The sequence below is a fragment of the Anarrhichthys ocellatus genome, unplaced genomic scaffold (assembly GCF_004355925.1).
Source record: "Anarrhichthys ocellatus isolate YVR2014 unplaced genomic scaffold, GSC_Weel_1.0 scaffold42, whole genome shotgun sequence".
Taxonomy (NCBI): Eukaryota; Metazoa; Chordata; class Actinopteri; order Perciformes; family Anarhichadidae; genus Anarrhichthys; species Anarrhichthys ocellatus.
In genome coordinates this window covers 585485-599389 of record NW_022280072.1, presented here as the reverse complement: position 1 = coordinate 599389, position 13905 = coordinate 585485, and the positions used below count along the sequence as shown (strand labels likewise).

General features: G+C 41.8%; 4 protein-coding genes across 11 annotated transcripts; 2 read left to right on the top strand and 2 right to left on the bottom strand.

The window, feature by feature from the left end:
- The first annotated feature begins 2424 nt into the window (after positions 1 to 2424).
- Positions 2425 to 4666, top strand: nr2c2ap (nuclear receptor 2C2-associated protein). The gene is made up of 5 exons (XM_031868407.1): positions 2425 to 2488; positions 2687 to 2777; positions 3308 to 3413; positions 3572 to 3639; positions 4329 to 4666. The coding sequence occupies exons 1-5, from the start codon at positions 2451 to 2453 to the stop codon at positions 4449 to 4451; spliced, it is 426 nt and encodes a 141-aa protein (XP_031724267.1). The 5' UTR covers positions 2425 to 2450; the 3' UTR covers positions 4452 to 4666.
- On the bottom strand, positions 3843 to 7847 carry rfxank (regulatory factor X-associated ankyrin-containing protein). The gene is made up of 9 exons (XM_031868397.1): positions 7059 to 7847; positions 6852 to 6956; positions 6647 to 6757; positions 5838 to 5903; positions 5630 to 5730; positions 5414 to 5539; positions 5240 to 5306; positions 5082 to 5162; positions 3843 to 4977 (listed from the first exon to the last, which is right to left on the bottom strand). The coding sequence occupies exons 2-9, from the start codon at positions 6949 to 6951 to the stop codon at positions 4925 to 4927; spliced, it is 705 nt and encodes a 234-aa protein (XP_031724257.1). The 5' UTR covers positions 6952 to 6956; positions 7059 to 7847; the 3' UTR covers positions 3843 to 4924.
- Positions 7277 to 13766, top strand: borcs8 (BLOC-1 related complex subunit 8). 8 transcript variants are annotated; one of them, XM_031868404.1, is made up of 5 exons: positions 7277 to 7484; positions 7706 to 7818; positions 8488 to 8552; positions 8631 to 8738; positions 11052 to 13762. In XM_031868404.1, the coding sequence occupies exons 1-5, from the start codon at positions 7448 to 7450 to the stop codon at positions 11107 to 11109; spliced, it is 381 nt and encodes a 126-aa protein (XP_031724264.1). In that variant the 5' UTR covers positions 7277 to 7447; the 3' UTR covers positions 11110 to 13762. The 8 variants fall into 8 exon arrangements, 7 of the variants coding, with proteins under 7 accessions (XP_031724264.1, XP_031724263.1, XP_031724262.1 ...); XM_031868403.1 differs by having other exon boundaries at positions 7279 to 7484; positions 9549 to 13760; XR_004213489.1 differs by having other exon boundaries at positions 7282 to 7484; positions 8631 to 9640; positions 11052 to 13759.
- tmem221 (transmembrane protein 221) lies at positions 7854 to 13821 on the bottom strand. Its single transcript, XM_031868395.1, has 3 exons — positions 13174 to 13821; positions 11650 to 11735; positions 7854 to 10784 (listed from the first exon to the last, which is right to left on the bottom strand). The coding sequence occupies exons 1-3, from the start codon at positions 13473 to 13475 to the stop codon at positions 10249 to 10251; spliced, it is 924 nt and encodes a 307-aa protein (XP_031724255.1). The 5' UTR covers positions 13476 to 13821; the 3' UTR covers positions 7854 to 10248.
- Positions 13822 to 13905: the final 84 nt, after the last annotated feature.

Sequence of the window (13905 nt, the reverse complement as noted above, 5' to 3'; positions counted from 1 at the left end):
ACCGATGCACTTCTCTCGAGAAGAACGCGCTATTATTATGAATAAGAAATGAGCAATAAATCTGTGAAGAGTGACCCTCATTCTGTTGCCAGGGCCTGAGAGGATCGCTGGAAGCAAACTGCAGATAGTGTAGCCTTAATGCTCATCGTTACACAGAAATATGTACGACACAAAAGGACAGCTCGCACAATAGGACCCAACTAGAATGGACACATTTTTTCTCGCTGCTCTATCATCCAGGTTCAATGTGCGTACGTTTCCAATGAAACAATATCTAATGGTCACATTGAGGCCATGAAAAGGATTTTCAGCTCACGCACACTCTCCCGAAGCTCCATTAAATGGAACACTTCTGGTGCAATCTGTTGCCATTACAACTTAAATGACATTACGTTTGGTTGATGATTAATAAAAAGCTTTTATTGTTTTGAAGAGGCTCTTGGTAATAAGTGAGGGAGATGGTGCTCTGGAGAAACTGCTGCAGAGACTCAAGTAAAGGAAAGAGGTTTCGTTTAAATAAGACCAGTGTGTCGTTATTGACATAAACCTCTAAAAGGTAAAATAGCAACGCCATTTTCTCAGGGTTGACTGGTGCGGACTCAGACTTTTACATCCTTTGTACCTGATGGGAACTGAGTCACTGCAGCGAGATCCAAAAGCCAGCTGGGGTTAAGTTTAAAGTTAAGTTTACTCACCACTAATCCAGCGCCTCATGGGACAAAACCCCCGAAACAGAGGTGACAAAAAACACAAGAGAGCACCGGCAACCGGTGCGGTGAAAACGTGACAAAGGCGGCTGATTTAAGCCGCATCAGTGGCCGAGGTGAAGATAATCCTCTAACAAACTCAGCGGGGAAGAAAGGACAGAAATGTTTCACTGTGACTAAGTTCACCGAGACATTTTAGAACGGAGACGTCAACAAAAAACGGCTTTTCCACGAGACAACAAAAGTAATCATTGGAGATTTTGGAGACATGTAATCAAATCCGTAGTGACAACAATGACGAGCAAGGCCTGTAGCTTTAGGATTGTGTTCCTGTGTGCGTGTGAACTAGGCACAAGTTAAAGGAATAGTTTGCTATTTTGTGAGATATGCTTTTTTTCCCGAGGGTTAGGTGAGAAGATCAATAGCACTCTCATGACTGTCCGTTAAATCTAAAAGCCAGTTTACACTCCTGCTATTCTTTTATTGGGCACAATGAGAGCTAATGTGGGTTCTTAGTAGGATTGCCGTGCTCCTTTTGCAGCCCACCTTGGCCTCATTAGCAGCCCACATGGGTTAAACACACCTGGGACCTTTATGGAGCCAGCACACAAGTCCCCCATGCGAGGCCCTCGTGGAGAGGTTTGGCAGCTGGAGCGTCCAAAATGGCGACGGGCCAGAATGTGAGGCACCTGGCAAATTAATTGTTGAGCCAGCGATTCTGATGAACAACAAAACTCCCAACGATATACATCACGGCCGCTCACATATACGGCACGAATATCACCGCCGCTTTAAATCACAATTTAATACTCAATCAGACTCGACAAGGGGGACCGTAAAAAAAACAAAAAACTGCAGTATGAACCAACGTTGTGACATCAGTGCAAGGCTCACAAAGTCAAAGTGTGTGTGTGTGTGTGGTGCTGATTGTGGGAGGGGCAAGGGGGCCAATCCAGTCATCCCCGGTCCCCTGCGCAATTTTCATGGAGGCTGGGTTTCATCAGGTTTTGTATTTCAGACCTATTGATTACCTGCAGTGAGGGGCACTGTGACAAAACCTCAGCAGGAGTTCTCTATCTGCAATAAACCATGCACACACACACACACACACACACACACACATTTGGTCTGCTGTGTTATTTCTTCCCCTGGTTATGAAAGAGAGATACAGGAATATGCTCACTATGCTGGTATTGGTTTCTTTGATGGGATTATCCAATGTGCTGTGATTCAGCTCAATATTTCACAGCTTTATCTTAACACACATGTAACGTTTAAATATGTATTTTCCCTCTATCATTCTGTATGCTTCACTTGAAGTTTGCAAACGTGAAGCAGATCGGCTCACCTATTGTTGGGCTCAGTATCTCCAGTCCTCTCTTCCTAATCGATTCTTATCTCCTCCTGACCTTTGTTGTCTCCTGAAGACAGCACGCAGGGCAAAACGGTCCTACTACGAAGGAGAACAGCACGTAGCACCTTACTAGCCAGACTATTGCGCACACATAGTAGCAAGAGTCGAATTAAATTTAATGATTATGCTCTTAAATATTCATTACGAACTGCCGACGGGACACTTAGAAGAAGATGAGAAGCCTACAACCGCCATTCAACAATTTGGACGGTACGTGATTTCCATCTAGTGGCGGGAACAGAAACAAGCCGCCCGTTAACGACACTGTCGTAAAACAAAGAAAAAAGTACAGAGTTGCTTTACGGTGATTTGTAATTTAAAAATTCGACATGGCATCCTCATTGATTTGCAGCGAAACTCAGAGCAGGTAAAAATAAAGAATGATGTTTATTCATTAAGACGTAGTTAATGGACTTAACTGTTGTGTTTTAAACGGCTGTCTCTAATTAATACAACACAAAACGACTCGTAGATGTTCTGCTGTAACGATATGGCAGCCTCCCTTTTAGCTAGTAGACGTGTAAACTGACAAATGGGATTTGTTTGGGATTGTTTCCTTTTTCAGAGTGAGTTCAGTGCTCAACAGAGACGTGAAGCAGTTTGGAAAGAAGTACATGTTCGACTGCAACGAAGAGACGTGCTGGAACTCAGACCAGGTAGAAATACAGCTGTATCATAGTACATGTATTGTACTTTCTTACGTCCATTTCAAGTACTTTAATGCTTCCAAAGTTCTCATAGTATTTTTGCAGTTAATATACAAGAAACCGACATGCAATAGTTTTATACGAACAGGAAATTATCATTTCTGCGACTTTAGAATACTTAAACTCATACAGTATATTCTTAAACTTCTCCAGATGTGCACAATGTTTGCTTTTGTTTTCAAAAATGTACTAGTTGTCTCTGAATCTTGTTTCACCACTGTCCACAATTTGTTTTAGTATTTTGCAGCTCCTTTTTTCCTGCATTGCATTGTGGGAGACTAATGTGCATGGACAGCACGCTCAAAAATTAAACATCTGTTAGTATGCACAATAGCTGATTAACACGTACATAGTAATCGTTCCACACTAGATATACAAAACCTGCTTTGATTCTGCTGTAGGATGGGATAGAAATAAATATACTCGGGCACCTAAATGTTTACTTTCCTTGTGAGTCATCAGCGTCATGTCTTTGACAGGGTGAATGTCAGTGGGTGTCTCTGGAGTTCCCCCAATCGGTCAAGGTGTCTGAGTTAAAGGTCCAGTTCCAGGGAGGCTTCTCGGCAAAAACATGCAGACTAGACGGTAAATCTCGCAGGTTCTCCGACTGTAAGCCTCGTCGCAAATACGTTTCCTGATGTGATTATCCATCGCCCTCTTATTTCAGTGTTTGTTTCTATTAGAGACAAGATGTTAGATGTGGGACGATAAGGTGAATGATTCTCCATTTGTGTTTTCCGCAGGTTGCCCAAAAGATGGAGCCTTTACAGAGATCAGCCATTTTTATCCAGAGGACGACAACTCTCTTCAGATATCCTTCTCTTACTGTGCAGCATTTTACAGAGATTTGATTGGTAAACCTGTTAAGGATTTTTTTTTTTTTTTTGATTCAATGCTAAATAGTGGAGTAACATTTTAAAATTGTAAACCTTTTATTTTCTACAACACATCATTATTTACCAGTAATCAATGTAGCTATATTATATTTAAAGGTACAGTGTGTAGGATTAAGGGTGATTTATTAGCAGAAATATAATATAATATTCATAACTGTGTTTAATCACCTGAAACTAAGAATCATCGTGTGATTTCTGGCTCTCGAGAGTGCCTTTTCGTGTTTTGTACGTTCCTTGCAGGCCACCGTAGTTTTACACACTGGTCCTTTTTAAACTATTCAATCAACTGCATTGATCATAATTCACAACCACTGATCATGTGTTACAAAAATAATCTTTAGACTGAAGAAAACCACTATATCAGACCAGTTTAACCAGATAGTTGGCATAACAGAAAATGCAATTCTGCTTTTATACATTTAAATGCAGCCTGTCATCAGCAGGGTTGTTACAGCAGCTCTTAGCTGTACCTGTCACTCTACAAATAGCAGTGCGTTTCCTGTTTAAAGCTGTAGATGGTTCATAATAAGTATCGAACAATATTTGTCCTGGACATGCTTTTTCATTATCGCCATGCTTATCTTGTTCTTAACTCCACACCCACAGCTTTCCCATACAGGAGGCCTCTGCAGTGGACAAAGTAAAAATAAAGTTTGAGAATAGTGCCGACTTTTTTGGGAGGATAATTGTTTATTCCTTGGACGTCCTGGGAGAAAGAGCCTCGTGACCATTTTTTGTTTTTTTTTTCATTCTGCTCGTGAGAGAGGAAATGACTCCTGAGTAAAGTACAGGATGCACGACGGTGTGGTGGCACTTAAGGGAAACATGTCATCTGTGCCGCCACCTCCATCAACTGATGTGAATGTGGCCTTTTTTGGTATGGACGCTCTCAGGGATCTGTCGCTCTCAGATATACATTTTTATTAAAAACTTGTTCACATTCCTTTTTTGTTGCCTTTCAGCCAAACAAACTGCATTTTAGTCCTTAGTATGTTTTTGTACATTATAATACATACAATAGAAAGCATACAAATGGAATAAACTAGAAAATAAATGTAGATTCCCCCGTGTAAATGTCTCTGCATATGCACCGATCTATTACAGTGCCTTGTTATTGGGACTGGGGTCTTGGTCATCTCACCACCGCTGGTTGTCTGAGATCAACTGCGTCCGGCTGCCCTTTCCAGTTTTGAACTAGTGTCACGTTGGTGGCTTGTAGAGCTTCAGGATATGGTCCTCCAGCACTTTCTGAACTAAGGAAACAAAAGAAAGGAACGTGGATTCAGCAAAACAATTTTACAGTAACCTTTTATGAAAAGAAAAACATATTTGTCAGGTATAATAAGACAAGACTTACTCTTTTTGTGTCCAAGGGCTACAGCCAAGGCCATCGGGCTGTATCCAGAGTCGGACTCAATCGTCATGTCTGCCCCTTTGGCTGAAAGAGAGGACAGTAATTAATAAAGCATTGAAACAGAATTGATCAGGACTTGACATCATAGACACGCAATGTACCTAAAAGTGCCTCTACACATTTGATGTGGTTCCCTCGCACGGCATAAAGAAGAGGAGTTCCACCGTTCTGAGAAATAAAACAAAACATAGATCACATTGTAGTTATATTTGAATGTCAATTATTCATCTTGTGGACCTGTGATGACATGTCAGATGTAAAGAAAGTCAATGTACCCAGTCAAAGGTGTCAATGTCCACTCCATGTCTGAGAAGAGACTCAACAATGTCCACATAGCCTCCAGAGCTGGCCAGTGTCAGGGCGCTCTCTCGCTCCCTCGCAATGGTTTTGGGATCTGCGCCCTAAAAAACAAAACAAACAAATCCCATAAACATCAGAGAGAGAGTGCATTCTGACACGTCTTTCTGGACGGCAGTCGCTCGCTTTCTAACCTTTTCCAAGAGGAAATCCACCACCGCTTTCTCTCCGAACGCTGCGGCCCACATGAGAGGCGTGAAGCCACGCTCGTCCTGTTTGCTCAGCAGCGAACCGTCTGCAAATATCAAACGGGTCACGGCACATCAGTGGGAATTTTTTTTGCGATTTAATGCCCAACATTTGCATTCTGTTATACTGCTGAGTGACATCCAGATCTCTCACCTTTAGTCAGGTGTGCAGCCACTTGTGAAACCTCGCCTTGAGCTGCCAACTGGTGGATGGACAGAGCTGATGGAAAAAAAATTTGATTTGACTTCATTTGCTTAAGACAGGGAAGATACCAGTGTTAGGGAGTAAACTAGTTTTTTTAACTGTATTTTGCAGCTTGCTGGTATTTCAACAACATTTATATTTGCATAGTGAATCAAGTTGTTTAATTACATTTCTTTTTGCCATTTTTTTTAAGTTAACTACTGAAACTGCAAACAGTTTTGGGCCATAAAAGGAAATTATTTTTTATTTTACATAGTGCCGAAACCCCCTTTGACCCGCCCTCCTTTATTTCATTGCATTTGTCCCCATAAGTCACCACCCCACACTTGACCTTTCACCTTTGTGCAGATATAAAGTTACAAGGTGTCACAAAACTGATGAATAAGACAACAGGGCCCATATTTTTTTTAGACTAGTGCTGAAGCCGGTCAAATGGTCTAAGTTAAATATGTTTGGTGAAGTATTTAATTTATTATTTTGGTTTATGTATGACCTGTGAACAAGTGTGCACACAAATAAAATCACTTCAGCTTTTATATTATATTTTCTTTTCTTTTTTTTTTACAAAGTAGTTTAAACTACTAAGTAGCTTTAAGTAACCAAACTAGACTTATTACTACGGTAGCTTTACTGTCGCTAAACTTCTTGTAGTTTGAAGTAATTAGTAGTTTTCCCAACACTGTTAAATACCACGACTACTTGTGTTGCACACAATTTTGTTCGTACTTTGCCACCAGAGCATCTCTGCCAGAACTCACCGTCTAATGTTGCTGGGCGCACTGTAACCTCGTTCCCACGCTGCTTGTTGGTCAGAGTGGTTGGGTGGATGAACAAACCCTCTTCATCCACATCCATGTTTTCTGGAGACACTGGCCCAAGAAGACGAACCACAGACATGTTCAGTGAAAGCAATCCAAACATCGGGTAACATGTATATTAAAAGTTTAAAAAAGGCACGGATACCATTGGACCCCTCATCTCTGGAGTCAGATGGACAAACATTAGCGTTAGATGACTGAACATGTTGGCCATCTGCAACCTCTTCATCACCTCTGGCCTCCATGATCACTGCAACATAAACACGTCATGAACTACTAAATAACCTGGTTCTGTCCTCAAGGAAAAAGTAGATAAAAGTACATTAAAAAGCCAGTTGCATTGTCCACTCACCACATAGAGCCGCACAGTCTAATTTGCGCCAACTTCCTTTCGAGAAAACTGAAAGTAAATTGTTTCGAGTTGCACGACGGGTGTGTTGATGGCCATGGAAGTGTACCGAAGGTACATTAACGTTACGTATCGCTCAGTTAATTAGCTATTTAATTAATACATTATTTTATTAGAAGAAACACGCTTTGATTCAACCCGTGTCACGTATCACAGCGTTCGGCACTATTTTCGAGGAAGAACTGATTTCTCCTAATCGATATTTCCGCCCGGAATATTATCGTGTGACACATGACAACAACAACACGGAAGAAGCCAGAATCAGCTGACACAAGTCGCGTACAGCTGCATTGTGTTGTTATTATTTCTGACTGGCATTACCTACCTGCACTATGGAGGACCAGGAGATGCAACTGAAAGTGAGACGAGGTAAACAAATGAATCGGAATGATACTTACCTCATTGTTAGCTTGCAGCGCTGCAATTAAGCTAGTAGCTAGTTAGTTAGCTCAAGTTAGCCGCTAAGCTAAAGCTACAACGCCAGCATTGTGTTTACATCGTTGTTTGTCCATGTCCCATGATGCTGGGCGTTGATTGTGTTCTTTTTGTGATATGGGTCGTGTATTGTCTGCACGTCTTTGATCACACAGTGTCTGACAAATTCACGGAGAGCATGTACGTGCTGGCTAACGAGCCGTCAGTGGCTCTCTACAGACTGCAGGAACACGTCAGAAGGTCGCTGCCTGAGCTGGTGCAACACAAGGTAGTCATCCTGTGACATGTTGTTGGAGAAAAAACTAAATAAAAAGCAAGTTAAAGGGGCAAAACAAACTAAAAAGTGCACAATATTCTATTAAATGAATACAGACAAACACTGAGTACCATTACTTAGACTCCAAATGCTCTTCTATAGTTTTATTTTCTATTCTTATTTTCAGTATATGTACTTCCTATTTTTTATTTCTATTACTTCCTCTCATTATCAGTATTTATTTCTACCATCGCTCCCCAAAAACATAGTTGAACAAATCATCCACATCCTCCTTTCCTCCAGCCTAGACTGCTGTAATCCATTTACTCGCCTAAACGATGCAGCAGTTACTACAGTTGGTGCAGAATGAAGCAGCAATACTTCTCCCAAACACTCGACGTAGGGAACGTATCACTCTGGTCCTGCAGACGAATTACACTGGCCCCCCACTTGTTACAGAATTCAGTTGAAGATTCTATTAATTATTTATAAATCCCTTTATGGTATGGCTGCACTTTACTTTTCAAAAGTGTTAACCCCTTATTCTTCTCTGAGACCTCTCAGATCAGAGGATCAAAGAGTCTGGCATTTGTATATTTTTTCTAACTTTGAATGTTGTTGTTTTACATTTTCCTGAATATTTGATGGTTGTATCTTCATTTTTTGTAATTCCTCACACAGACTGACATGCAGAGCTGGGAGGAGCAGAGTCAAGGAGCCATCTACTCTGTAGAGTATGCATGCAGGTGAGGAGAGGCCTACATATCTGCTGTCAAGTCATGACTGTTAACACTTTCATTGATCTGTTGTTGTTGTTTCTGCAGTGCCGTGAAGAGCATGACGAACAGCAGCCTGTACTTCAAAAACATTGACGGCCTCCTCCGTCAAGCCATCAGCATGAAGGAACAGATCAGCAACTCTCAAGGACGCAGGTAGGAGGCAGCAGTGAACATGAGTGAGACCCGGCGTGTCCGATGTGTAGGGAGGGGAAATATGAAAGCAACAAAATGTTCCAATTTAGATGTAGACCAACATTTGTACAGCGGCACCGTCAGTTCTCGTGGCTGGTATCTATCTCAACTCTTCCGTATACGACACATTGTTATAGCTGCTTCATAGGAATGCACCTCCATTTTTCTGGTTCCTGTGGGTATAATCCATTAGAAAAGGTTAATTGAGAAGTAACGGAACATCTATCTACAGAACTCAATGGCCTCATCTCTCAAGTGTTAGGGTTATACTTGTGCCTGTTGAGGGACAGTCATCATTAGAAGTCGTTTAACACAATTATCGGTCCAAGTGAAAAATAGTCATTGACATAATTATTTGAACAAGTGTATAATAATAATTCAGGGATATTATTTTTTTGGCCACACCACCGACCCCAAAAGTGTCAAAGAGCCACTTGTACTTTCACATTTCCCCAAATCTCTCTGCATTATTAACTTAAAGTGAGAGACAAAAGTGACTCTGTTCTTTGTATTCATTCTTTGCAGCACATCATAGCTTTGTTGTTATTATCACCTTTGTTTCAGTTTTGTTTTATTTAATACTTAATAATATTTTGTATCAGTTCATATTTTGGGACACCAGCAAATACATCATTTCCTTTCAGTTTATGCCACTTTAATAGCCCAATAACTGCAAAATATTTATTCTTTTGTGGTTAATTGGAGCTTCATGTTTTCAGTTTTATTTGTCTTTGCTGTCTTTTTATTTCCCCCACTGACACCTGCATGAAGCTTACATGATGTGACCCCCTCTCCCAGTCCCCTTGTCTCTGCTCCACATGCCCCTTCCACTTCCTCATGACCTCTGGACTGAGGTGTCCAAGGTTAGTATTTCCTCCAGACAATCATAATAATAATCACATTCAGGCCTGTATTATGTATATTCTTTTACAGAAGTGATTGAAATGTGCATTTAAATGACATTTAAAGCTTTTGTAAACATTATTTTAATCTCCTTTTTAGGTCTTGAAAAACATCCTGCTTTCAAACTGAATTATATTTTCTAAAGTGTATTAATTAGTTGATATGAAATATTGAATACATAACAAAAACTGCACATTGTGCACAAATATTTGGCAAAAAGCCACCATATACAGCAGAATAAAGTATTCACATTATTACAATTGAAGCTATACGTTTTCCAGATTGATACTTGGGCAACACTGGTGAGTTTGAAATCAAGCTCATTCACCAAAACACTACACATTATTCAAGAGCTGTGCTCAATATGTTTTTTCATCAAATTTAAAATTCTTTATAATCCGAACAGGAGAAATCAGTTGATAAAGGTCCAGTTAGGATGAACATACTGAGTAAAAAGGTACAAACTGACAGTTCTACATCTATTTGAATCCACACTTGTGTTAGCGGTCCTCTTGTGCTTGATGCGTAAAGGTCAGCAGTGTCTTTAACCACAAGCTCAGCTTCCATGTCAAACAAGAGTAGAGTCTTTCGCGGAAATCCCTGACTTGCGTGCGAGGACACTCCTCATCTCATTGTTGACCCCGTTCCAGGGTTTAGCCTGGGCCTGCAGTAGACCAGATTCAGTAGACAGGGTCCTGTGCATTCGGGAGCCACTGCCTCCACTGCTGTAGCCGTCTTTATCGCTGGCGTGGCCCTGCGAGCCTCCGGCAGGAGAGTACTGCTGCTGCTGGTACTGCTGCTGTCTCAGGTTGCCACACTGAGGGTAGGAGATCGGCTGCTGGAGGTGAGACTGGCTGCGGTGCATCCGCGGTTTGTCCACGCCAATCTTGAGCTCGCGGTGTCGGGAGACGGGCGTGTTGCCGCCGTGGTCGTTCTGGAAGAGGGTGTCGAGGTGGTCGCTGTGATGGTGCTTGGCGCCGCGAGAAGCTTTGACCAGAGTGTGGATCACAACAACCAGTAAGACGAAGATCCCAGAGGAGAGTACGCAAGCGCTCGCCATACCCGTCTCCACTTCAAATATGAGGAGCATAAAGATGGACATAGCTGCAGAGGAAAAGAAGGAAACGGAGGATTGATACACACAGAAACACTAAATCAATGTTAATCTATTAAAGAGCCTAATTACTTTTAAACAAAAGTTACTTTTTACTTTCATCTGGATTTGCTGCTAGTTTTTGCTACATTTTTTATTTTCACATTACTTGCTGCACATCCAAGCAAATGGATGCTTTAAAAAAGTGTTTAATGTTGTTGGAATGTCATTTAAAGGCCGGCTATTCTTAGTTAAGTTGTTCTTGTGTTTATCTGCAGGAAAAGGACCATGGAGTCAGGCAAGGAAGGGGGAGAAAAGCACAGCGCTGGGATGTGACGCAACTTCCTGAGTCGGTGGCGTTGCTTCTACGGTCCCCTTTCTCTGCTACAGTCCCCTTTCTCTGCTACATCTTGATTGAGGCTGAAGTGGGCGTCATAAATGAGACGCCTCCTCATCACAATGGAGTGACTGCCCCCCCCCCCTCTAGTACAAGCCGCTCAGTGGAACAGAGCAACACAGCGCTGCCAGGTTCAGCATTAACAACACTTAAGTCATGGACGCTGCTCAAAGAATGCATTGTTCTCTCGGACTCGCTGGACGGACCAGAGAGAAAGCAGCAGTGCTGGTTTTTGCCCCGGGTGTTTAAAATCCACTGCACTGCCAGTGTTTTGGACACTAGTCTTTGTGAATTTGTTTATTAGAGGCTTATAAGTACCCTGCATGCAAATTATAAAACACACTTGCACAAGGAAAACATACAAATGTGCGCTAGAAGGCAATAACAGGTGCCTTTATTTCAGGATTAAATGTACGTACATGCCAGATCGGGCAACAGAATCTTTAAAAATATGTTTTTCCTTTTTTTTTTTTTCTTACCTGCCAAGTAGACAGAAACCCCGAGGCAGAACAGTCCAATAGCCACGTGTCGCACAGCTCTGCTATCTAAAAGGAACCAGTCTGCTCTGTGGAAACAAATGTTGTACGTTCAATGTTGTGGCTCAGGCATGTTTACACTGTTACTTTGATATTCTCATCGGTGCATAAATTGACAATTTCTGTGTTGACAATTTTCTTTCGTGTCGGTTCATTACAACTTTTTTACAATACAATCCAACTTTCCATGGTCCTTTTTTTTTTTTTTTTTTTTTTTAAGTCCTAAAACATGTGATTATTGTTTATCTGGGTATGTTTAAATGAAAAGCTCATTAGTATTCACATTTTCTTGGAATGTACCCGTCTGTCAGTGGGGAGGTCCTGGGGTATGCTGCTGGATTTGTAAACCGACATGGGAAAGGGCCAGCTAGAGGCCGTGTGCTGGGTGAATAATGAGAGGAAGGCCATTGTTTCGATGGGATTCATAGGGCTTGAGAGGTGGGGGTCGGCCAACCGCATTGCAGTACGGGCCTCTGCACTCCGACACATAAGGAAGGCTCTTTTATACTTCTGAAACTGTGTTTTCTTTTAATGGAATTTAATGCAGTCCACCAGGATCTGTTGTGGTTTACGGAGAACAATTAAAGAAGATCGTGTGGGCGCAGGAAGAAACACTGACTAAATAAAATGTTATTTCCACTTTCAGCAACAGTGACTCTAGGGCCATTTAATAATTATTACCTTTCTTAAAGCATGATGTTTTAGTGAGGCATTTATTAAATTCTGGGGGTTTATTTGAGGCTGTACTTTGTGGTGGTTTTGTTTTGCTCTGCCTTAATATTAAAAGTTTGCTCATTTTCATACATGGACGAACACCACACAAACTACAGCCTCAAAAATGAGAATGAAGTTGGATTAGTATTCCTCCAACATAGTGTCAAATTTAAGTAGGATTTATTAGGCTGCAGGATTTGCATTACATAACACGGGGGTTATATTCACTTCACTTGAACAAGTAGTTAAAGTGAAATAATACAAAGTTATGTAGCCACAGTGGCCACAAATTACACTTACAGGATACTATTAATGCTAAAATGTAGAGTAATGTAACACCAGTAAGCGAAAGTGTTGACCAATATTTGCTAATTAGCCACCGAAGCTAGCTCACTGTTAGCACAACACCACCTGAATTGAGCTATGGTCGGTTTTACTGCTTATAAATTCAAACTTTGTGTTTGTTTGTTAGAGAAACATGTTATTTCTTGTTTTAAAACGCACACAGTCTTGCCCCAAAGGTCGCTTTTCAGTATAACAGTTGATTTCCAGCCGCGTATTAACATAGCAATTACCTATAAAGCGACTACAGGTGCGTTTACGCCTTCAAAACCGACCGGAACTAGCTGTTTCTGAACTATTCACTGAACAAGTGAGTGAAGCGGCTGAAAGTGACGCCGCAGGTGTTTTGTTGTTGTTGTTGTTGTTTTTAAACTTGTGGTAGACGACCTGCGTTACATGCCGACTAAATACCTTTCAGTGTCCTGCTCTCCTCTGCAGACCTCTGTGGAGAAGTAGCTGTGGAGGAGACAGACCACCACAGAGCTTAAGTGAAGGCTGAGGGATAGAGCCGAGAGGACCGTGGAGACGGGCAGCAGGACGGCCCAGATCTGAGCCGGTACGAGCAAGGAGGTGGACGGGGGAGACTCCTTCATGGCCGTCTGTTGAGACTGAAGCTGGAAAATCAAAATGACCGATAAAACAGACATGATGGCCGATAAAATCCCCAGTAAAGACAGAACTATCAGACACCGCTGGCTGTACTTGAGCGTCATCTTTATCCTCAATGTCAGGTTTCTCTAGAATAAAAAAAAAGTTTATCCTTCCCGGGTCGGACTCTTTGATTAAAACTTCTCCGGTGGTGCAAAACTCCCAAAAAGTAGCGCTGGCATTGCAGTGTGAATAAAAAAAAGTTTCCCCCTCGGTCCCGTCGGGATGAATAGTGTTTTCCTCCCCAACATGCAGCAGTTTGCCTGTTGTGGTAGAGCGCCCTGCTGCTCAGTCTGAGCATGTGATGTGCTTTAAATCCCCAGATTAAAAACTTCGCAACAACAATGGACTTTTTTTCTTCTTCTCCTGGATCCTCGGAAACAATGCGTGGACGCGCTCCTGCACGGGAGAGAGGCAGAGCTGCACTGACTGCACTCAAAACACCGTGACAGGACAAAGGGCATGAAAACAGTGCAGCACCACTCTACAAAAATC

Coding starts and splice junctions, on each gene's coding strand:
- nr2c2ap (XM_031868407.1), top strand. CDS start 2,451: ATGGCATCCTCATTGATTTGCAGCGAAACTCAGAGCAG. Junction 3,414..3,571: donor AAAAACATGCAGACTAGACG/GTAAATCTCGCA, acceptor TGTTTTCCGCAG/GTTGCCCAAAAGATGGAGCC. Junction 3,640..4,328: donor AGGACGACAACTCTCTTCAG/ATATCCTTCTCT, acceptor CTCCACACCCAC/AGCTTTCCCATACAGGAGGC.
- rfxank (XM_031868397.1), bottom strand. CDS start 6,951: ATGGAGGCCAGAGGTGATGAAGAGGTTGCAGATGGCCAACATGTTCAG. Junction 5,163..5,239: donor ATGTGTAGAGGCACTTTTAG/GTACATTGCGTG, acceptor CCTCTCTTTCAG/CCAAAGGGGCAGACATGACG. Junction 4,978..5,081: donor AGCCCTTGGACACAAAAAGA/GTAAGTCTTGTC, acceptor TTGTTTCCTTAG/TTCAGAAAGTGCTGGAGGAC.
- borcs8 (XM_031868399.1), top strand. CDS start 7,633: ATGATGCTGGGCGTTGATTGTGTTCTTTTTGTGATATGGGTCGTGTAT. Junction 7,819..8,487: donor CTGAGCTGGTGCAACACAAG/GTAGTCATCCTG, acceptor TTCCTCACACAG/ACTGACATGCAGAGCTGGGA. Junction 8,553..8,630: donor TCTGTAGAGTATGCATGCAG/GTGAGGAGAGGC, acceptor TTGTTTCTGCAG/TGCCGTGAAGAGCATGACGA.
- tmem221 (XM_031868395.1), bottom strand. CDS start 13,475: ATGACGCTCAAGTACAGCCAGCGGTGTCTGATAGTTCTGTCTTTACTG. Junction 11,736..13,173: donor GGAGAGCAGGACACTGAAAG/GTATTTAGTCGG, acceptor TTGTTTCCACAG/AGCAGACTGGTTCCTTTTAG. Junction 10,785..11,649: donor GGTTTCTGTCTACTTGGCAG/GTAAGAAAAAAA, acceptor TTTCCTCTGCAG/CTATGTCCATCTTTATGCTC.